The sequence below is a fragment of the Erythrolamprus reginae genome, chromosome 8 (genome assembly GCF_031021105.1).
Source record: "Erythrolamprus reginae isolate rEryReg1 chromosome 8, rEryReg1.hap1, whole genome shotgun sequence".
In the NCBI taxonomy this organism is placed as follows: domain Eukaryota; kingdom Metazoa; phylum Chordata; class Lepidosauria; order Squamata; family Dipsadidae; genus Erythrolamprus; species Erythrolamprus reginae.
The window spans coordinates 27,941,133-27,964,513 of record NC_091957.1 but is presented as its reverse complement, the minus strand read 5'-3'; the positions used below and the strand labels follow the sequence as shown (position 1 = coordinate 27,964,513).

At 47.4% G+C, this 23,381-nt stretch overlaps 1 protein-coding gene across 1 annotated transcript in view; it reads left to right on the top strand.

Annotated features, from left to right (window-relative positions):
- Positions 1-1,456: 1,456 nt before the first annotated feature.
- The window catches only part of MFN2 (mitofusin 2), a 45,741-nt gene continuing 23,816 nt past the window's right edge, over positions 1,457-23,381 (top strand). Inside the window, exons 1-10 of the mRNA XM_070759486.1 lie at positions 1,457-1,540; positions 3,012-3,096; positions 4,472-4,650; positions 6,960-7,095; positions 11,558-11,720; positions 17,093-17,217; positions 18,823-18,931; positions 21,345-21,448; positions 21,559-21,719; positions 22,806-22,870. Coding sequence (XP_070615587.1) covers positions 4,476-4,650; positions 6,960-7,095; positions 11,558-11,720; positions 17,093-17,217; positions 18,823-18,931; positions 21,345-21,448; positions 21,559-21,719; positions 22,806-22,870 — 1,038 coding nt within the window. The 5' untranslated portion in view covers positions 1,457-1,540; positions 3,012-3,096; positions 4,472-4,475. The remainder of the gene's footprint in view (positions 1,541-3,011; positions 3,097-4,471; positions 4,651-6,959; positions 7,096-11,557; positions 11,721-17,092; positions 17,218-18,822; positions 18,932-21,344; positions 21,449-21,558; positions 21,720-22,805; positions 22,871-23,381) is intronic.

Genomic DNA, 23,381 nt, shown 5'->3' with positions numbered 1-23,381 from the left:
TTTAAGTTGCATTACTGAAATATATGAACTTTTGCATGATATTCTGTTTTTTTGAGTTTCACCTGTATGTGGAGATTCTCAGTGATCCAGGTTATGGTTGTCCCAAAGGTGATTTTTTTTTTTCAAAAAGCAACTGGACTTTCTTGTTCTTCTTTGAAAACTTCACCTCTCATCCAAAAAGCTGCTTCAGCTGTGACTGGATAATGGAGAATGGAAGGATTTATACTGGATTGGTTTTTTTTAAAACTGATGCAGTAGCTGTCCTTAAAATGTTCACTTTAATCAAAATTAAGAAGACAGCTTCCGCAAGAATTGGACTCCTCTCCCCATTAACAGCAGCAAACTGAATGGAAGGAATTTGAGCCCTAAATGAAGTGGGAGGTGGATGCTGAGTTATTAAAAATGGAAGTAAATAATAATAGTAATATTAATAACAATAACAAAACAACAACAATAATAATAATATCATCAGCTGATGACCCAAACTGCAGACTTTGCAAGGAAGTTAATGAAATAATTGATCACATTCTCAGAAGCTGCAAGAAAATCATACAGACGCTCTACAAAGAGGCACAACAGAGGCACAACTACGTGGCTCAGATGCTTCATTGGAACCTGTGCCATAACTACCATCTACCAATGGCAAAGGACTGGTGGGATCATAAACCTGAGAAAGTACAGTACTGTAGTTGAAAACAAACATGCCAAAATACTTTGGGACTTTTGAATTCAAACTGACCAAACACAATACACTGGACCTCACAATTGTGGAAAAGGAAAAAGTGTGGATCATTGATGTCGAATGGATGAAAAACAAGAAAAACCTAGCCGATTATCAGGATCTTAAAATCAAACTACAACAGCTCTGGCATAAACCAGTACAGATGGACCCAGTAGTAATCAGCACACTGGGTATTGTGCCAAAGGACCTCAGCCGGCATTTGAAAACAATAAATATTGATAAAATCATGATCTGTCAGTTCTAAAAGGCCACCGTACTTGGATCTGCGCACATCATATAAAAATACATCACCCAGTCCTAGACGCTTGGGAAGTGTTCGACTTGGGATATTGTGATATGAAATCCAGCATATAAATCTCGTTTACTGTGTATTACTGGGTTTTTTGTGAATAACAACAACAACAGAGTTGGGACCTTGGAGGTCTTCTAGTCCAACCCCCTGCTTAGGCAGGAAACTCAGACAAATGGTTATCCAACATGTTCTTAAAAACTTCCAGTGTTGGTATTCCACTACTCCAGAGCATGTGCAGAGTAGATTTCCATCCCCTGCAAAATATCAGCCAAGATGAAAGAACCACAAGGCCTTCCAAACAGTCTCTGCCCCCGTTTCCCTATTCTTTTCCTTCGTGCCCAAATTATAAAAGGAAGGGGGGGAGGGTGAGAAACAGCTGCCGGACTTCAATTCCCAGGTGGCAGCGGGGCGTTGTCGTCGCGGCCGACGTGACATCACCTCCCGTCGCGCTCTCGACGTTTCCCGGGCCGCTTCAGGCGAGCGACTGAGGCCGAAGGCCGGTGAAGGTGAGGCGCGAGGGGCTGGGACGGGTGTCGGCGGGTGTAGACGTTACACGCGGGTTCTGGAAGTGGGGGGAGAATACTTCGGCCCTCCGGGAACAAGAAGAGGAGTAGTCCAGGAGAAGGCTGGGCTGGTTTGAGGGCTCTCCGCCCACCACACCCCTTTTGCTCGGGGGAGCCGAGCGGGTGTCCGTCACGTGTGCGAGGAGAACGCGTGTCTGAGTCGGGTGAGAAGGCGGGTCTGCTTTTTGACAGAAAGGGAGGTGGGCTGTTGGGGGCGGGCGTTGCATGATGGACCTCCATACAAACCCCCAGTCAGTGTATGATGGACCTCCACACCTGGGCAGCGCAGGATGGACCTCCACAAAAACCTCTGGGCAGTGCATGATAGACCTCCACTCGTGGGCAGTGCATGATGGATCTTCACACACACTCCTGGGCAGTGTGTGATGGACCTCAACTCCTGGGCAGTGCATGATGGACCTTCCCACACTCCCCTGGGCAGTGCGTGATGGACCTCCACTCCTGGGCAGTGCATGATGGATCTTCACACACACTCCTGGGCAGTGTGTGATGGACCTCAACTCCTGGGCAGTGCGTGATGGACCTTCCCACACTCCCCTGGGCAGTGCATGGTGGACTTTGACACATCCTCGGACAGTGCTTGAGGGACACCCCTCTTAGGCAGTGCACAATGGAGCATTTCAGGATTGGCAGGGAAGCCGCTCCTAAACTGAGCCATCCAGGTCGATTCAACGGTGGAAAATTTTGTCAGAGGTGAAAATGTCTCTTGATGGGTAGCCGGCCTATAAACTTCTGTTTTTAGGTGTCTTGCAGTTATAAAATATACATTCTGTGAAGAAGAATCCTAAAAGTGTTTTATATTAGGATGGCTGATGGCTATTTGCTGGTTCATGGTTGATTTCAAGCCATTTCAGATTTTTTTCCCTTCTCCTTCCTCTTCCTCTTCATCTTCTTCCATATCCGTTATCAGACACTGGCGATCATGTTGGCTTTCCTGTTTTTGTTAACAGCTGCATGAAAAAGTTCTGCTGAGTTTTGCCCAAACGAGAAGCTATTATCTTCTTCGGGCTGCCTTCAATCTTTCCCTGTAGGATAATGTATTTTTCTAGGTGTCCAAAATATTCTAACTTTCACTTTTTAATGGCTTTGATTATTTCCCTTGGCTTTCCCAGGTGGCTTATCACCTTCTCGTTTGTGATTATGTTAACCCAGCTTTTACGTAACAACCGCCACATGTAAATCCACATTTCAAATGCTTCTAGTTTCTTCAAGTGGTTTTCTGTCAGAAACCAACTCTCCACTCCATAGAGCAAGGTAGAAAAGATGCAACATCTGACAAGCCTGATTTTCAGTCTTAGGCTGATGTCGTGACTGCAGAAAGACCTTTTTCATTTTGAAAAATTGAAATTTCACCCTCTGCATTTTCTAACCTTCTCTATTTTTCTTTTCTTAGACCACTGCCCGCTTGCCCTTTCCGGCTCAGGAAAGAAGATGGTAACCATGCTTAGCTTATGAAAACTCCTGCTTGCATCTTAATAGTAAGTGAGTTAGAGAAGCATTTCAGAAATGGAACAGATTTGATACTGCTTTGGGTGCTGCTTGCCTGGACTCCAATGTCCCAACAGGATAATTTTGCTTTTTTAGAGCAATTAAAAATAAATGTCAGTTCTCCCAGAAATCCAGCCTTTTTTCTTTTTTCTTTTTTGCTCCTTCCATTTGGGAAATCTCTTGAGTACATAACATAGACATTTTCCATGACCTCTCTAATAGGAGATTTGGATTTACGTGGGATTTAGGCATGTTGTAGAAAATAGAGTGATTACTTTAGCATGCTACGAGAACCAGACGTTCACCGAAGGGAGGGGAATGTGATTGCTTGTTTACTTGGAGCATTTACTAGAATAGTGGTGAGTTGTAAACTAAGCCCTTTTAGAAACATAGAAGATTGATGGCAGAAAAAGACCTCTTGGTCCATCAAGTCTGCCCTTATACTATTTCCTGTAGTTTATCCCAGGCATGTTTAAATTCAGTTACTGTGGATTTACCAACCATGTCTGCTGGAAGTTTGTTTCAAGCATCTACTACTCTTTCAGTAAAATAATATTTTCTCATGTTGCTTCTGATCTTTCTCCCAACTAACCTCAGTTTGTGCCCCCTTGTTCTTGTGTTCACTTTTCTATTAAAACACTTCCCTCCTTTAACATATTTAAATGTTTTGATCATGACCCCCCTTTCCCTTCTGTTTTCCAGACTATACAGATTGAGTTCATTAAGTCTTTCCTGATAAGTTTTATGCTTAAGACCTTCCACCATTTTTGTAGCCTGTCTTTGGACACGTTCAATTTTGTCAATAAAATAAAATATATCAATACAGTAGTACCGCTAGATACGAGCTGCTCTACATGCGAGTATTTCAAGATACGAGCCACGAGGTGAGAGACATTTCTGTTCTAGTCCCGAGCTCAAATTCGGGATACGAGCCGAGCGTCCACTAGGTGGCGCAAGAATCCTTGCTTTTGGTTATCTCGGAGGGGAAAAACAAAGTCTAAAGCGATTTGTTCCAGATACGAGTTGCCTCGACATACAAGCTCCCTTCTGGAACCAATTATGCTCGTATCTAGGGGTACTACTCTATACCATTTTATCAATATCTTTTTGTAGGTGAGGTCTCCAGAACTGAACAGAGTATTTCAAATGTGGTCTCACCAGCGCTCTATACAGCGGGATCACAATCTCCCTCTTCCTGATTGTTATACCTCTAGCTATGCAGCCAAGCATTCTACTTGCTTTCTCTACCACGTGACCACACTGTTCACCCATTTTGAGACTGTCAGAAATCACTACCCCTAAATCCTTCTCTTCTAAAGTTTTCTTCTTTCTTGCTCATAATCCATGCATTGTTTTCCCTTCTAGCACAATGTCCCTGCTGTTCATTCGCTCTAAGTCCATCATCACTAGCAAGAAGGACAAGAGACATATGGCGGACATCAGTGCCTCCCCCCTTAAGCATTTTGTCACTGCCAAGAAAAAAATAAATGGCATATTTGAACAGCTGGCAGCTTACATCCAGGAGAGCTCGGTGTTTCTGGAGGGTGAGTTTGGCTTTAAGTTTCACGCAGCTTAACCGACTTGTGCACACGGGTGAGTGAATACCTGTGGGTGAAGAAGATGAGGGGCATCAACCTCTCTTTAAAGGAATTGTTTTGCTAGCCGAGTTTAGGATTTGAATTGGGGGCCTTCTGCACTTCTAATTTCTTTGTTTCTGACTTTTGGTTCAGTTCTTTTGTGTTGGGTTTTTCTTAAACTATCCTCATTGCCTTGAGGGTACTTGTCGGTTAGCTTTAATCCTGCTCTTTTTAAAATTGGCTGCCATTTCTAGGGTTTACATTACAGAGCCAGGGTGGCACAGTGGTTAGAGTGCAGCACCCCAGGCTACTTCAGCTAACTGCTCGCTGTTTGTTCAGCAATTCAAATCTCACCACCGGCTCAAGGTTGACTCATCCTTCCATCCTTCTGAAGTGGATCAAATGAGGACCCAGATTGTTGGGGGCAATATTCTGATTCTGTAAACCGCTTAGAGAGGGTGTAAAAGCACCATTAAGCGGTATATAAATCTTAATGCTATTGCTATTTATTTTCTGCCTGCTATAAGGATGTAAATACAAGTGAGGGCTGCTTGGTGCTCCCTGGACGTGCTTGTTTTCTTGGCAGATGTTTCATTAGCCTAACTAAGTAACCCTCATCAGTGCTAGTAGTAAAGAGGGAAGGAGGGAGGAAGGAAGGAAGGAAGGAAAAAAGATTAAGTGAAGGAGGGAGGAGGAAAGGAAGAGATTCGGAGAGGGAAGAAAATAGATTCAGGGAAAGAAGGAAGGAAGATTCAGTGAAGGAGGAAAGAGGGAGGGAAGAGATTCAGGGAGTGGAGGGAGAGAAGAAAAGAGATTCAAGGAAGGAAGAAAAAGAAAGAAGGGAAAAAAGTTTCAGTGAAAGAGGGAGGGAGGAAAGGATAGAAGAGATTCAGGGAGGGAGGGAAAGATGGAAGGAAGGAAGAATTATAGGAAAGAAAAAGATTCAGGGAAGGAAGGAAGGAAAAATTCAGCAAAGGAGAGAGGAGGAAAGGAAGAAGAAAAAGTTTGATATGAAGGGTCCTTGGTGTCCTCTGAGCTTGATGGTTTTCTTGCAGATGTTACATTAGCCTAACTAAGTAACATCATCAGTGCTAGCGCTATGAGTGATGTTACCTAGTTAGGGTCATGAAACACCTGCAAGAAAACAAGCAAGCTCAGAGGGTACCCATGACCCCTAATTTCAAACCTGAGCTACAAATATTCTCCTTTATTGATAGCAAATACAAATCCCTAGCCTAAGGGGTTTAAAATCTCCAATTGGGCTGTGGGGTGTTAAAAAAAGCCCAAACAGAAACAAACAAAACAAATAAAAACAAACAAACAGAAAGAAAGAGTTGAATCTGTTACCCATATTGCTCAGGTTCTACCTTCCTTTCCTAAATTTAGTCTCTATCTCCTGCCTCCAATCATGTGCTGAGCCAGTTATGTTTTGCTCAAGGTTATCTGCATGGTTTGAAAGTGCCAACTATAACCAACCAAGCAATGCAGAGGGATGCTGGGACTTGTAGTTCCGAAATGGGAAGACAGGGTTTGCCCATTCTTGTTTTAAGCTTGGCGTCTCTTTTTTTTTTTTGCTGGGGAAAAACCTTGTGAAAGTCTTTTTTCCTGTACTGCTATATGCGTGTTGTTCGAAAGGGGAATGAGTGCTTTTTAATGGTACCAGAGTTTTTTTAAATAATTAGTTAACTGGATTTTTAGATATGTATACTGTATACTATTGTTGTTGTTCTTGTTTTTAATATGCTGTAAGCCACCCCAAGTCCTCAGAGAGGGACAGCATATAAATAAATGCTGGTAATTAAAAAAAAATCCCATCAGAACAAATGGTGATTAGAAAAATATTGGAATGCACAAAAATGAATAAAATTACACTAGAATTGCAGAACAAACAGGAAAATGAATATTATATATTTATTTAATTAGATCAAATCTACAAATCTAATTAAATAAATAAATTAAATTAAATGAATATTATATTGGGGGGAAATTTTACAAATGGATAGAAGGGAAATTGGAGACAAAATAACTAGTAAAACAAAAGGGGGAAATGTATAAATGGAAATGTAAAAACGATCTTATTTAAAATGTACAAATGTCTGTAATTTTGGGCATTGTTTATTTTTTGTTTTTGTTTTTCTGTGTTTCATGTTTCAAAAAAATCCAATTTTAAATAAATAAGTAAACAAACAAATAAATAAGAAAGAGCTGTCTGGAAGCAGAGATTGCAGCTTTCAAACCGCTCACCTCCCACATGATATATACTCCCCCCCCCCCAGAAACACACAAGAATGGTGAGCTTGACCCCGTCACCACGGAAGAGCAGGTGTTCGAGGTCAAGGGCTACCTCTCGAAGGTCAGCGGGATCAGCGAGGTGCTGGCAAGACGACACATGAAGGTGGCTTTCTTTGGCCGGTGAGTCAGCTGCTGGCATTAGAAAATTTTGCTGGGATCGGAGGCTCTCCAAGTGGGCTGGGCTACATCACACCCATCGTTCTGAGTCCATCCTGCCAAACCTACTAGAAGGTTTCCAGCTTACATTGTGCATAGGTGTTTTCAAATGCAGCAGTGGATGTGTTTTTTAATTAAATTAAATTAAATTAATTAAATAATTTGTATGCTGCCCATCTCCCTAGGGACTCTAGGCGGCTCACAACCAAAAATTAAAACATACAAAAAACGTTAAAATTTTAAAACAATTTAAAACCAACCATTAAAAAAAACATACGTACCATTTATGGCTGGATTTCGATGGTGCACCATCCGATCAACGGCCCCAGGCCTGCTGGAAAAGTCAATCCTTTTACAGCTTTCTGGAAGGCCAGTATCTGGGTCTGAGGAGGTAGCTGGTTCTAGAGAGTCAGAGCAGCCACAGAGAAGGCCCTCCCCTGCAGGTCCACCAGCCAACACTGTTTTGCTGACGGGACCTGGAGAAGACCAACTCTGTGGGCCCTTATCAGTCACTAAGAGCTGTGTGGTAGAAGGCGGTCTTGAAGAAGATAGTCTGCCCCTAAGCCAGTGATGGCGAACCTATGGCATGGGGTGCCACAGGTGGCATGCGGAGCCTTGTCTGTTGGCACGTGAGCCATTACCTTAGCTCAGCTCCAACGTGCATGTGTGTGCTGGCCAGCTGATTTTTGGCTCACACTGAGACTCTGGGAGGGTGTTTTTGGCTTCCAAAGAACCTAGGGGGGGATGGTTGAGGGTGTTTTGAGAGCCTTTGGACCCTGGAGAGGGCAAAACACAAACCTACCGGGCTCACCTGAAGTTGGGAAACAGACCGTTTCTGGCTTCCAGAGGGCCTCAGGGGGAGTGAGGGAAGTTGTTTTTGCCCTCCCCAGGCAATGAATTATGGGTGATAGCGCACGCCCACGCTCTTTCGGCACCTGAGGGAAAAAAGGTTCGCCATCACTGCCCTAAGCCATATAGACAGTGAAGGGCTGCCAAAATTTTTACTGCCACACCATGGGTGTGGCTTATTGTGTGGATGTGGCTTGATGATCATGTGACCAGGTAGGAGTGGCTTGACAATCATGTGACGGGGTGACTTAACGGTCATGTGATTGGATGGGGGTGGCTTACCAACCAAGATAAGTTTTCAAATAGGTGCTTGGACTCTTTTTCAGTTGATTAAGTCACATTACAGTGATCCCCCGCTCGTTGCGAGGGTTCCGTTCCAGGACCCCCCGCAACGAGCGGGTTTTCGCGAAGTAGCGCTGCGGAAGTAAAAACACCATCTGCGCATGTGCAGATGGTGTTTTTACTCCCACAGCGCTAGCGAGGAGCCGAAGATTGGGGGCGGCGCGGCTGTTTGCCGCCGGCATGGAGGGCTTCCTAGCAGCCCCCCAAACCCGGGTTGGGGGTCCGGGGGGCGCTGGCTCTCGGCGCTTTCGAGCTGAGTCCGGGAGCGAATTCGCTCCCGGACTCAGCTCAAAAGCGCCGATAGCAAGCGGCAAGGAACGGCTTGTCCACGCCGTTCATTCTCGCCGCTTTCGAGCTGAATCCGGGAGCGAATTCGCTCCCGGACTCAGCTCGAAAGCGCCGAGAACGAAAGGCAAGGAACGGCTTTTCCACGCCGTTCATTCTCGCCGCTTTCGAGCTGAATCCGGGAGCGAATTCGCTCCCGGACTCAGCTCGAAAGCGCCGAGAACGAAAGGCAAGGAACGGCTTTTCCACGCCGTTCATTCTCGCCGCTTTCGAGCTGAATCCGGGAGCGAATTCGCTCCCGGACTCAGCTCGAAAGCGCCGAGAACGAAAGGCAAGGAACGGCTTTTCCACGCCGTTTATTCTCGCCGCTTTCGAGCTGAATCCGGGAGCGAATTCGCTCCCGGACTCAGCTCGAAAGCGCCGAGAACGAAAGGCAAGGAACGGCTTTTCCACGCCGTTCATTCTCGCCGCTTTCGAGCTGAATCCGGGAGCGAATTCGCTCCCGGACTCAGCTCGAAAGCGCCGAGAACGAAAGGCAAGGAACGGCTTTTCCACGCCGTTCATTCTCGCCGCTTTCGAGCTGAATCCGGGAGCGAATTCACTCCCGGACTCAGCTCGAAAGCGCCGAGAATGAACGGCGTGGGCGGGTGAAGGGCGGGCGGCAGCGAGGAGTTTGCGTGGGCGGTGGGGAAACTCCTCGCTGACGCCAGCAAGAGGGGGAAGACTCAGGGAAGCCGCCCAGCAGCTGATCTCCCGGTTGCCATCTACGCATGCGTGCCCACGGGCACGCATGCGTAGATGGTATTTTGACTTCCGGGTTGAAAAATAGCGAAGTACCCTGCTCGCAATGGTTGGGGACGCAATAAACGGGGGATCACTGTATTTGAAAAGCCACAAAAAGATGGGCAGCATTATTCATTGAGGAGCACAGCAACATTTTAAGGTTTTGTACTGAACCCGCAAGGTTCAGTATGATAACAGATTAGAAAAGTAGCTCAATTTTCCTTCATTGCTATAAAAGTTCAGTTATAGATAATGATTAATGCAGATGATACCCAGCTTTACATCTCCACCTCTTGTCCAGTCGGCGAAGCAGTGGAAGTGATGTGCCGGTGCCTGGAGGCTGTTGGGGTCTGGATGGGTGTCAACAGACTCAAGCTCAACCCGGATAAGACGGAGTGGCTGTGGGTTTTGCCTCCCAAGGACAATTCCATCTGTCCGTCCATCACCCTGGGGGGGGAGTCACTAACCCCCTCAGAGAGGGTTCGCAACTTGGGCGTCCTCCTCGATCCACAGCTCACATTAGAGAAACATCTTTCAGCTGTGGCGAGGGGGGCGTTTGCCCAGGTTCGCCTGGTGCACCAGTTGCGGCCCTATTTGGACCGGGAGTCACTGCTCACAGTCACTCATGCCCTCATCACCTCGAGGCTCGACTACTGTAATGCTCTCTACATGGGGCTACCTTTGAAAAGTGTTCGGAAACTTCAGATCGTGCAGAATGCAGCTGTGAGAGCTATCATGGGCGTTCCTAAATTTGCCCATGTCACACCAACACTCCGCAGTCTGCACTGGTTGCCGATCAGTTTCCGGTCACAATTCAAAGTGTTGGTTATGACCTATAAAGCCCTTCATGGCACTGGACCAGAATATCTCCGGGACCGCCTTCTGCCGCACGAATCCCAGCGGCCAGTTAGGTCCCACAGAGTTGGCCTTCTCCGGGTCCCGTTAACTAAACAATGTCGGTTGGCGGGGCCCAGGGGAAGAGCCTTCTCTGTGGCGGCCCCGACCCTTTGGAACCAACTCCCCCCAGATATCAGAGTTGCCCCCACCCTCCTAGCCTTTCGTAAGCTCCTTAAAACCCACCTCTGTCATCAGGCATGGGGGAATTGACATGTTCCTTCTCCCTAGGCTTATAAAATTTATGCATGGTACGCTAGTGTGTATGATTGGTTTTAACTTGTGGGGTTTTTGAAATTAATTTAAATATTGGATTTGTTTTACATTGTATTGCTATTGCTGTGAGCCGCCCCGAGTCTGCGGAGAGGGGCGGCATACAAATCTGATTAAACTTAAACTTAAACTTAAAATGATTAAAGCGTTTACAGGTAAAAACATACTATTTAATTATTTTCTATTTTAAAAGTAATTAAGGATCATACTAAGGTATTAGAGAAGGAAGGACAATAAAAAACTATTAAGTATTCAATAAATAGTGCATAAACCTACTACCCCCACTGCGTCCCCTCCATGGGGGCAGCAGCCCATTACTGCATTTAAGGCTTTAAAGATAATGACCAACACTTTGAATTGCGCCCAGAGACCAATCGGGAGCCAGTGCAGCCCGTGAAGGATTGGTGTAACGTGGTTGTACTTAGGTGCACCCACAACAGCTCGCGCTGCTGCATTCTGGACCACCTAATCTCAGAACACTTTCCAGGGGTAGCCCCGTGTAGAGTTTTGGTGTCCCAGAGTTCAGAACTCTGTGCAGTCCCAAAGCAACCCTGCTGTCAACTAGCAAAGCACCCCTTGGCCTGCTCTTGAGTTGCCGTAGGACAGGGTGGGGGAGATGGGGAAAAAGCACATTCTACACTTATCTCTCTCAAGGCTGTGTCCCAGAGTGACCTACAGCAGCTGGAGGGGAATGACTTCTCCAATCAGTGAAATTGCTCCGTTGCTAAATATGATTGATGACACAAGGGGAAGGGGGGGGGAACAGGGTTATTATTGGGGGGTAAATTACGTAGGTTCAGAGCTGGCTTCACTTGGGACCCAGCTGACATGAAGCTTCTAATAAATACCTGGATTCCTTTTGAAGCTTGGCTGGAGGCTTGTGATTTAATTAGGGCATCTCAAGGCTCTTGAGAAATCCCTGCATCTAGATATCGGCTACCTTGCAGGGTTGTTGTGAGGAAAAAACGGGAGGGAGTGTCTCATGTGTTGCCATTTTTAGGACGAGTAATGGGAAAAGCACTGTGATTAACGCCATGCTGTGGGATAAAGTCCTTCCCTCTGGGATCGGCCACACCACCAACTGCTTCCTGAGGGTGGAGGGGACGGATGGCCAGGATGCCTTCCTGCTCACCGAAGGGTCCGAGGAGAAGAAGAGTGTCAAGGTACAATTTAATTTAATTTAATTTAATTTAATTGACTTATATGCCGCCCAATCCCGTGGGACTCAGGGCGGCTTACAACAATTAAATAATATAATGATACAATGAATGCCGAGGCAGCCACAGAGATGGCCCTCCCATGCAGGCCCGCCAACCTACACTGTTTAGTCGACGAGACCTGGAGAAGGCCAACCTTGTAGGTTTTATTTGTTCTCTGTGAGGTATATACAGGGTGTCCAGCAAACCTGGAAATTAGGGAATTATCAGGGAAATCACTGGTTCAGGAAATATCAGGGAATTATCAGGGACTTTGTGAAAAAAACAGAATAAATCGGGCGGGTGGGGGGAACAAACTGTATTAAAATGTTTAAAAGTCAGGGAAAAATCATGTAAAAACCCCCTGGATCATGCTGCCTGGCAGATTCAAGCAAAAATGAGCATAACTGATATGACTTTGCTGCTGACCAATTTCCTATATTCCTATATTCTATATATATATACACACTTTATATGCTGCTGATTGGATTGGATTCATTTTAATCAACTGAATTACTGCACTATTATCTATATTTTATATATTCTATATTTTTATTTGTATCTATTACCTTTATTAGTATTTTAATCTTTAGTATTTTTAACTATAAATTGATTTATATTTTAACTAAATTATTTTGGGGGGGTTAACGATGGATAATTGGGGTGGGTGTAGTATGTATGGAGTGAATGATTGGTATTGGGTGGGTGGGGTTACAATATGGGTGAGAGGAATGGGAACGATGTAAATAACATATTTGGCCTACCTGGCGCTGGAGAGGCAGGAGGGGGGGAGACATCTATCTCTGGGGGGACAGAGGGTCAGGATATTTCGGTGTTGCTGGGGAGAGGCAGATATGGCGGGAGCCTCAGAGCTAGCCATTCCAGGGGAAGGAGGGATCGTTGCTTAATAACGATCCATTGTTCCGGCTCCATGAGCTCAGCCCAGAATACTGGTGATGTGTGTAATTCTGGCTCTGGGCTCAGGTTGCTGCTACTCAATGCCAGGTCGGTGGTAAATAAAGCTCTCCTCATCCGGGATTTAATCCTGAATGAGGAGGCTGGCCTGGCATGTGTAACTGAAACTTGGCTGGGCCCAGAGGGAGGAGTTCCTCTCTCTGAAATTTGCCCAACCGGGTTTCAGATATGGCATCAACCTCGACCCCAGGGAAGGGGGGGAGGAGTGGCTATTATAGCCAGGGAGAGCCTTTGCCTGTGTAGACTCGTTACTCCAGAGATTAAGGGTTGCGAGTCCCTCCTGGTGAAGTTGTACTTAGGGGTTCAGGTGGGCTTGCTCCTCACGTACCTGCCTCCCAGCTGCGTGGCACAAGCCCTGCCTTTGCTATTCGAGGAGGTAGCCAGGCTGGCGGTGGGGTTCCCCAGACTTATTGTCTTGGGGGACCTCAACCTGCCGTCGCTCGGCGAATCCTCTGGACTGGCACAGGAGTTCATGGCCACCATGGCAGCCATGGACCTGACCCAAGTAGTACATGGTCCGACTCACGAGGGGGGGCACGCACCCGACATGGTATTCCTCTCTGAGCAACTGAGTAATGGTCTGAGACTAAGGGGCTTAGAAGTGTTGCCTTTGTCATGGTCAGACCATTTTCTACTGCGGCTTGACTTCCTGGCTCCAATCCTCCCCCGCAGGGAGGCGGAACCAATTAAGTTGTTCCGCCCCAGACGCCTGATGGACCCAGAGGGCTTTCAGAAGGCGCTTGGGGTTATTCCAGATACACTCGTCCACAGTTCAGCAGAGTCTCTGGCTGAGGCCTGGAACAAGGCGGCAGCGGAGGCCCTTGATCGAATTGCGCCGCTGTGACCTCTCCGTGGCGCTAGACCCCGTAGAGCTCCATGGTTCAACGAGGAGCTCCGGGAGTTGAAGCGCCAGAAGAGACGTCTAGAGAAGCGATGGAGGAAGAGTAAGTCCGAATCCGATCGAACACTTGTAAGAGCTCATATTAAGAGTTACAAAGTGGCGCTCAAGGCGGCAAGATGTGCATATCATGCCACTTTGATTGCATCAGCGGAATCCCGCCCAGCCGCTCTGTTTAGGGTAACCCGCTCCCTCCTTAATCGGGGGAGTTGGGGAGCCCTTGCAGAGTAGTGCTGAGGATTTTAACACGTTTTTCGCTGATAAAATCACTCGGATCCGAGCGGACCTCGACTCCAATTGTAAAACAGAGTCGACTGACAATGAGTCAGTTGAGGTGACTGGGGCTAAACGTCTTTGTCCATCTGTCTGGGAGGAGTTTGACTTGGTGACACCTGATGAAGTGGACAAGGCCATTGGAGCTGTGAGTTCCGCCACCTGTTTACTGGATCCGTGTCCCTCTTGGTTAGTTTCGGCCAGTCGAGAGGTGACACGGAGCTAGGTCCAGGAGATTGTCAACGCCTCCTTGGGGAGGGGGTCCTTTCCGGTCCTCAAGAAGCCTTCCCTGGACCCAGCCGTGCTTAATAACTACCGTCCAGTCTCCTTTATGGGGAAGGTTGTTGAGAAGGTGATGGCACTTCAACTCCAGCGGTCCTTGGAAGAAGCCGATTATTTAGGTCCTCAATAGTCTGGATTCAGGCCCGGCTACAGCACGGAAACTGCTTTGGTCGCGTTGATGGATGATCTCTGGCGGGCCCGGGACAGGGGATTGTCCTCTGTCCTGGTGCTCCTTGACCTCTCAGCGGCTTTCGATACCATTGACCATGGTATCCTTCTGCGCCGGTTGGAGGGGTTGGGAGTGGGAGGCACTGTTTTCCAGTGGTTCTCCTCCTACTTCTCCGGTCAGTCGCAGTCAGTGTTAGTGGGGGGGTCAGAGGTCGACCTCGAGGTCTCTCCCTTGTGCGGGGCCTCAGGGGTCGGTCCTCTCCCCCCTGCTATTTAATATCTACATGAAACCGCTGGGTGAGATCATCCAAGGACATGGGGTGAGGTATCATCAATACGCCGATGATACCCAGTTATACATCTCCACCCCATGTCCAGTCAACGAAGCAGTGGAAGTGATGTGCCGGTGCCTGGAGGCTGTTGGGACCTGGATGGGTGTCAACAAACTCAAACTCAATCCAGACAAGACGGAGTGGCTGTGGGTCTTGCCTCTCAAGGACAATTCCATCTGTCCGTCCATTACCCTAATCATTGACCCCCTCAGAGAGGGTTTGCAACTTGGACGTCCTCCTCGATCCACAGCTCACATTAGAGAAACATCTTTCAGCTGTGGCGAGGGGGGCGTTCGCCCAAGTTCGCCTGGTGCATCAGTTGCGACCCTATTTGGACCGTGAGTCACTGCTCACAGTCACTCATGCCCTCATCACCTCGAGGCTCAACTACTGTAACGCTCTCTACATGGGGCTACCTTTGAAAAGTGTTTGGAAACTTCAGATCGTGCAGAATGCAGCTGCGAGAGCAATCATGGGCTTTCCCAAATATGCCCATGTTACACCAACACTACGCAGTCTGCATTGGTTGCCGATCAGTTTCTGGTCACAATTCAAAGTGTTGGTTATGACCTATAAAGCCCTTCATGGCACCGGACCAGATTATCTCAGGGACCGCCTTCTGCTGCACGAATCCCAGCGACTGGTTAGGTCCCACAGAGTGGGTCTTCTCCGGGTTCCGTCAACTAAACAATGCCACTTGGCGGGACCCAGGGGAAGAGCCTTCTCTGTGGCGGCCGCGGCCCTCTGGAACCAACTCCCCCCAGAGATTAGAATTGCCCCCACCCTCCTTGCCTTTCGTAAGCTACTTAAAACCCACCTCTGCCGCCAGGCATGGGGGAATTGAGATGCTCTTTCCCCCTGAGCCTTTACAATTTCATGTATGGTATGTCTGTATGTATGTTTGGTTTTTTATATTAATGGGTTTGTAATCATTTTTAATATTTATTGGATTATTATTGTACATTGTTTTATTATTGCTGTTAGCCGCCCTGAGTCTCCGGAGAGGGGCGGCATACAAATCCAATCAATCAATCAATAAATAAATAACTGTGGCAACAACTTGCTTCCTCAGCTACCGATATTTCTCCACGGCTTAGCCGTTTGGTATGATGTCATCTACGACTGCAACTTAACTAGATTGCAAATTACAGGGAAATGTCAGGGAATTTCAAAATGCTTTCCCGCTAGGCACCCTGTGTATAGCAGGAGATGGTCCCATAGTTAGTCTGGTCCTAAGCCGTTTAGAGAATGACCCAAAAATTGGAGGCTCAGAAAAACTTGAAAGAGAATTCTATTTTGTGGACCCGTAAAGCTGCCAGAGAGTGTTGGTCGACATACTCAGAACTCCCCAATCTTGGCCACTTTAAGACTTGTGAATTTCAACTCACAGAATTCCCCAGGCAGCCTGGGAAATTCTGGGAGTTGAAGTTCACAAGTCTCAAAGGGGGCATGGTTGGAGAGTCCTGAAATAGATGGTGGCGTTGGTGGCCTATTATTTCAAAACTAGTTTTTTTTAAAATCCTATCTTCTCCATTGGATTATTATTAAATTCTTCGATTTTTGAAATATCAAATGAGCGAAACAACAAATTTAGAAGAGACCAACAGTTGTTAAAGTGTATGAGAGAAAACTATCAGTCGGTTAAACGAGAGATAAATTAAAATAAGATTCACTCAAAAAAAGGCAAAGAAGGAGAAAGAGGAAGTAGAAAGGTGAAGGGAGAAGAGAAGGAGTGGAAGGAAGTAGGAAGGGGGAGAGAAGGAGTAAGAAGGGAGAAAGAAGGAGGGGAGTGTAAAGAAATGAAGAATAACAGACCGATGAATAGAAATCATAGGTACAAAGTAGAATATTGAGTTAAGAATGATTCATAGGAATCTATAATTGTAACATATTTTTGCTGATAATGAAAAGGAAGGCTACTATATATCTATAGATCTATGAGGGCTTATTTGCCCTCATCAGGTAGCCATACCCTTACTGGGATTTGAACCTGGGTCTCTGCCTTGTAAGGAAGTGGCCTTAGCCACTTAGGCTACAGGCTCGCCTCCTGTATCAGCTTGTACCAGGGAAGGGTTATGTGTGAAATTTTTGTCACGTCGCCCTGGTATATGGGAGGAGCATGCAGCTTCCTTTAGCCTCTTGGCCCCACCAGGGGCCATATTCCAAGGCAGATAAACTTTTTTTATAGATCTATATATATAGATCTGTATACATAGATCTTTTTGAGTTTATTTGCCCTCATCAGGTAGCCATACTTACTGGGATTTGAAATTTATAATTGTGTATATTATTGATATATTCTAAGATATATGCATTGATATGTGTGTGGAAACTGTGGAGAAAAAATAATAATAAAAAAAAATCTTAGTAATTATATTCTTGGACCGTCTTCCTTTTTTTTCCTGCATCAGACGGTCAACCAGCTGGCTCATGCCCTCCACCAGGATGAGTTGCTAACGGCCGGGGGTTTGGTCAGCGTCATGTGGCCGAATTCCAAGTGCCCTTTGCTCAAGGATGATCTTGTTTTGATGGACAGGTGAGCAGCTGTTTTCTCCTCTACCCCGAAATGAAAAGGTTCCCTCTCTTTCACCCAACCAGGAAAATTGCAAGCTCTTAACAAGCTTTCTGAAATTGTAGCTGTTTTGCCTTTATCACATGAATAAATGCGAGGTGGGTGGACTTTTAACGGGGTCTCTAAAAAAACCTGAGATTTAAAAAAAAAATTATTATTAATCCAGCACAGCCCTTCTGATCCTATCTATTAGAAAAAGGAAAGCAAAGTTTAAGTTTAAAACTGACACAGGATGAGGGAATTTTGATCATGTAACTGCCGGGATGCTGAGACGGTCATGTGAAAAGCGGTCATATACAGTGATCCCCCGATTATCGCGAGGGTTCCGTTCCAAGACCCCTCGCGATAATCGATATTTCGGGATGTAGTGGTGCGGAAGTAAAAACACCATCTGCGCATGCGCGCCCCTTTTTCCATGGCCGCACATGCGCAGATGGTGGAGTTTGCGTGTGGGCGGCGGGGAAGACCGCCCAACAGCTGATCTGCTCCGCAGCGCGGCAGCAGATCAGCTGTTGGGCGGCCGAGGCAAAGGGGAAACCCCAAGATCGCTTGCCGCTTGCCCGTCACCCGCTTGCCCGGCCGCTCGCTTGCCTGTTCGCCCGGCCAGCCGCTCGCTTGCCGCTTGCCCGTTCTCCCGCCCGCCCGGCTGCTCGCTTGCCGCTTGCCCGTTCTCCCGCCCGCCCGGCTGCTCGCTTGCCCGTTCGCCCGCCCGCCCGGCTGCTCGCTTGCCGCTTGCCCGTTCTCCCGCCCGCCCGGCTGCTCGCTTGCCGCTTGCCCGTTCGCCCGCCCGCCCGGCTGCTCGCTTGCCGCTTGCCCGTTCGCCCCGCCCGCCCGGCTGCTCGCTTGCCACTCGAGAGCAAGAGGGGGAGAGATAGAGAAAGAGAGAGAAGGAAAGAAAGAGATGAGAGAGTGAGGAAGAGAGTGTGAGAGAGGAAGAAGCAAGATAGAGAAAGAGAGAGAGAAAGAAAGATGAGAAAGGAAGGGAGTGACGTCATCGGGTGGAAAAATCGCGATATAGCGATTAGCAATGATTGAGATCGCGAAACTCGGGGGATCGCTGTATACCATATTTTTTGGAATATAAGACACACCTTAGTTTTGAGGGAGGAAAATAGGGGAGAAAATCTACCTACCAGGTATTCATCTGGCTAGTGTCCTTAGTCTGGTCAGCTTCAGCACATTATTTTATCACCTGTTTAGGGCTTTAAAAAACCCTTATTTGGAGGGAGTAGCGAAAGCCGGGAAGATTGTTAGGGCCTCGTTAGGGCTGGGGAAAAAAGCTTCCAAAAAAAAAAAAGCCACCTACATTTGGAGTAAAAAATGCACCCAAATTTTCAGCCTCTTTTAGGGGGGAGAAAAAGGTGTGTCTTATACTCTGAAAAATACGGTACCTTTTCTTAGTGCTGTCATCATTTCAAACAGTCACTAAAAATGCCACTGTAAGTTGAGGACTGCCTCTATCTTAAAATTAAAATCAGAATTTAAAGCTCCTACAGGCTGGGAGAGGTGTTGGAAGAGAGGACACCATTTCCATGTGTTAATTTCTATGTTTCTGGTTATATGTGTTAGCCCGGGCATTGACGTCACCACCGAGCTGGATAGCTGGATTGATAAATTCTGCTTGGATGCCGATGTCTTTGTGTTGGTGGCCAACTCGGAGTCGACACTGATGCAGACGGTAAAAACGTTGATCCTTTCCATTCCCTGCCTCCCTGGCTTGGTTTTTTAGCGAAACATTGGCAAGAATCACACAAGTTACAGGATGCTCTAGGGCAGTGCTGGCGAACCTTTTTTCACTCAGGTGCCGAAAGAGAATGGGTGCGCACTATCGCACATGTGCGAGTGCCCACACCCATAATTCAATGCCTGGGGAGGCCCTTTGGAAGCCAGAAATGGCCAGTTTCCTAACTTCTTGTGGGCCCAGTAGGCTCGTGTTTCACGCTCCCCAGCCTCCAAAGGATTCCCTGGAGCTGGGGAGGGTAAAAATGCCCTTTCCCATCCCCCCCGGAGGCTCTCTGGAAGCCAAAAACACCCCCCCAGAGCCTCTGTGTGAGCCAAAAATCAGCTGGCCAGCACCCACATGCAGGTTGGAGCTAAGCTAAGGCAATAGGTCGCGTGCCAGCAGATATGGCTCCGCGTGCCACCTGTGGCACCTGTGCCATAGGTTCGCCATCACTGCTCTAGGGGTTAGCATCAAGGCTAGTGATGGGCTGTAAGGTTTACCAACCGGTTTCAGGGATCGTGTGTATGCGCCTAATGCATTTGCCCACAGCATTCAAAATGAGGCTCACTGAGCCTTGCTGGTGCAGTGGTCAGTACTGAGTCCAGTACTGCAAACTACATCTGTTGATCACTGGCTGCCAGCAGTCTGGCACATCGAATCTCAGTAGGCTCCAGGTTGACTCAGCCTTCCATCCTTCCAAGGTCGGTAAAATGAGGACTCAGATTGTTTGGGGAAATAGGCTTACTCTCTGCAAACCGCTTAGATAGGGCTGCCAAGCACTGTGAAGCGGCATATAAGTCTTAATCGGAATGCTAAAATACAGCCATTTGAAGCTCAGCTATTTACCTTTTAAGGAGTGGAGGCAGGGAAATTTATTTATTTATTCATTTACTAGTTTGACTTCTATGCTGCCCAATCCCGAAGGACTCAGGGCAGCTCACAGCAGTGTAAATTGCAAGTAACAATAACAATGAAAAGAAGTCAAGACAAAAACGAATTAATTTCTAAAACCCTAAGTAAACCTTAAAACCATCCAGCAGCACACTTACTAGTCATTCATGCCGATTCATATACCTGGACAAGCTAGGGCTCCCAGGCCTGCTGGCATAGCCAGGTCTTTGTGGCCTTGCAAAATGCCAGCAGGGTGGGGGCCATACTGACCTCGGGGGAGGAGTTAATTTCATAAAGACGGGGCAGCAACAGAGAAGGCCCTGCCCCGGGATCCCGCCAACCTGCATTGTTTAGCTGACGGGACCTGGAGGAGGCCAACTCTGTGTGTTCTAATTGGTGCCACGCTAATCAGCTGAGCCAGAAAGAAGGAAATATAGGACAGGAGAGGGTGGGTGGGCGGGACCAGCTGATCATCGGAACTACAGATTCGCCCGAACCTGCAGGAACCTACCGCTGATCAAAACTCCTGAAAGGCATGAAAAAGGTTGGGCTTTGCATGTTAGCAAATTAAAAGGAATGGAGTAGATTTGCTTATTTTTCTGTATTTCGCATGGCGCTTTTCTTCAAAGTTTGCAACTCCTGCTTTTAAAAAATTCATGGAAGGCATAGTTACCGTATTTTGGAGTATAAGATGCACCGGAGTATAAGGTGCACCTTAGTTTGGGGGAAGGAAATTGGGGGGGGGGGAATTTACCTACCAGGCTAGCGTCCTTAGTCTGGTCAGCTTCAGCACATTATTTTTATCCCCTGGTTAGGACTGGAAAAAGTCTTCTTCAGAGGGAGTAGCAATGAAAACAAGCCTGCAAAGACTTAGGGCTGCTAAAACTCCTTTGGAGACAGTAGCAGTGAAAAGCCTGCAAGCTGGGAAGATAATTATCACCTCATTAGGGCTGGGGGGGGGGGAGCTTAGGAAAAGCTACATTCAGAGTATAAGATTCACCCAAGTTTTCAGCCATTTTTAGTTGGGGGAATGGTCCATCATATACTCTGAAAAATACAATAGGTCTCCATTGTCCCCACACTCCTTCTGCCTAAGAAACTGGGTGTGGGGCGTGGGTTGGGTGTTCAGAAGAGGCAGAAATGTTGAGTTTTTGAATAGATGATTCTTTTTTTCTTTTAGCCATCACTGTACAGTGGCAGCCACCCCCCACAAGTTCACCACGTTGACCAGTCTCTTTCTATCAACGTGTCTGTCATTCCCATCAGCTTCCGGGCAGGTGTCGAACAAAGGATCACTTTGAGAATCTAGAAGGCATTTGTTATGGCTGCATCTCTACATCCCTCATGCAACAGCCCCTCCCAAATTCCAAAGCACAAATCCATTCCATATTATAATATGTGGCAGGCCAAAGTCTCCAAATCAAGTAATGGCTGCAGCCTGACAGCATTGTTGTTGTTTCTTTTTCTGCCAACCCAGGAGAAGCAGTTCTTCCACAAAGTCAACGCTCGCCTTTCTCGGCCCAACATTTTCATTTTAAATAACCGTTGGGACGCTTCGGCCTCCGAGCCGGAATACATGGAGAGGTGAGGCTTCCTTGGGTGTGGCTGAAGTCGGGGTGGGTTGGGAGGAGAGCAGCCCGTAAAGAAGCTTGGCCTTTCTTACCTACCCCGCTTTTTGCGGCCCCTCCTCTGCAGGTTCGCCGACAGCACATGGAACGCTGCACCAGTTTCCTGGTGGATGAGCTGGGTGTGGTGGATCGTGCCCAGGCTGGCGATCGCATCTTTTTTGTCTCTGCAAAAGAGGTCCTGAACGCCCGCATCCAGAAGGCTCAGGGTATGCCTGAAGGAGGTGAGAGACCCTCTTGAACCAGTGTTTTTCAACCTCGGCAACTTTTAAGACTCGGGGACTTCAACTCCAGGATTCCCCAGCCAGTTTTCTCCCTCCCTATCCCTCCCCACCCTCCTTCCCTCCCTATTCCTTCTTTCCTGCTCTCCCTCCCTATTCCTTCCTCCCTCCCCCTCTTCCTTACTTTCCTCCGTCCATATTCCTTCCATCCTTCCCTCCTTCCCTGCCTATTCTTTCCCTCCTCTCTTTCTTTCCTCCCTCCCTCCATATTCCTTCCTTCCTTCCCTCCCTCCTCCTACTTCCTTCCCTCCCTCCATATTCCTTCCTTCCTGCCTATTCCTTCCTTTCCTCTCTCCCTCTCTTCCTCCCTCCCATCTCTCCCTATTCCCTCCTTTCCTATTCCTTCCCTCCCTCCTTCTCCTCTTTCCTTCCTTCCTTCCCTCCTCCATATTCCTTCCCTGCTTATTCCTTCCCTCCCTCCTTCTCATACTTCCTTCATTCCCTCTATAATCCTTCCTTCCTTCCCTGCCTATTCCTTACCTCCCTACCTCCTCCTCTTTCCTTCCTTCCCTCTCTCCGCATTTCTTCCCTTTCCCTGCCTTTTCCTTTTCTCCTTCCTTACTCCCATTCTCCCTATTCCTCCCTCTCATTTCCTTACTTTCCTCCTTCCCTGCCTTTTCCTTCCCTCCCTTCTTCTACTTCCTTCACTCTCTCCGTATTCCTTCCTTCCTTTCCTGCCTATTCCTTCTTCCCTCCCTCCCTCCCTCCCTCTCTCTCATCCTCCATATTCCCTTCCTTCCTATTTCTTCTTCCCTTCCTTTCTCTGGCTGGGGAATCCTGGGCGTTGAAGTCCACGAGTCTTAAAAGTTGCCGGGATTGGAAAACACTGCTCTAAGCTCTCCCTTTTTCTAAATCTGCGACCCCCTCCTCCTCCTTCACAAACTATGCTCGACGTTACTCCTACCTGGCTCAAGATTGCCTGGGCACTTATGAGGACTAGAAACTTGACAAACAATGAAAAAGTGTGCCTATTTTGCTGTTCAAATCTGATGGTGCTTGGGTTGTTGTTGGTTTTTTTTCCCCCTTGTAGGTGGGGCATTGGCGAGGGTTTCCAAGTGAGGATGTTCGAATTCCAGAACTTTGAGCGAAGGTTTGAGGCAAGTGCATTGTTAAGACACTGATGTTTTGTGAGTTTCAAACCGCTATTCGGAGCACAAGTAGTCAATTCTAAATGCATTTTCCTTATATTTTACCCATTATATTGTTGTTAAATTTATATTACGTGATGAGATATCCCTATAGAAAAGGGTGGGCTTCAAAAATTTAGCAAAGGGTTCTCTGCCTGGTTGCTGGGTGGGTGTGGCGATAGTGGGTGCGGCCTAGTCAGCCCCTGCACCACATTGTGGGGAGGCTTTCTCCAAGACTCCAGGAGGGCAAAAAACAGGCCTGTTTCTGGCCTTCCCAAACTTCCGGTATGCCTGTTTTTCACCCTCCCTGAGCCTCCACGCACACCCTGCACTTACCTTCATCCTGGTAGGGGCATGGTGGGGTGGGTGGGGCCCACCGGGAGTGGGATTTGGGGATTCTCCAAACTGCAAAGAGCCAGGGTAGTGTAGTGTTTAGAGTACAGCACTGCAGGCTACTTCAGCTAACTGCTAGCTGTAGTTC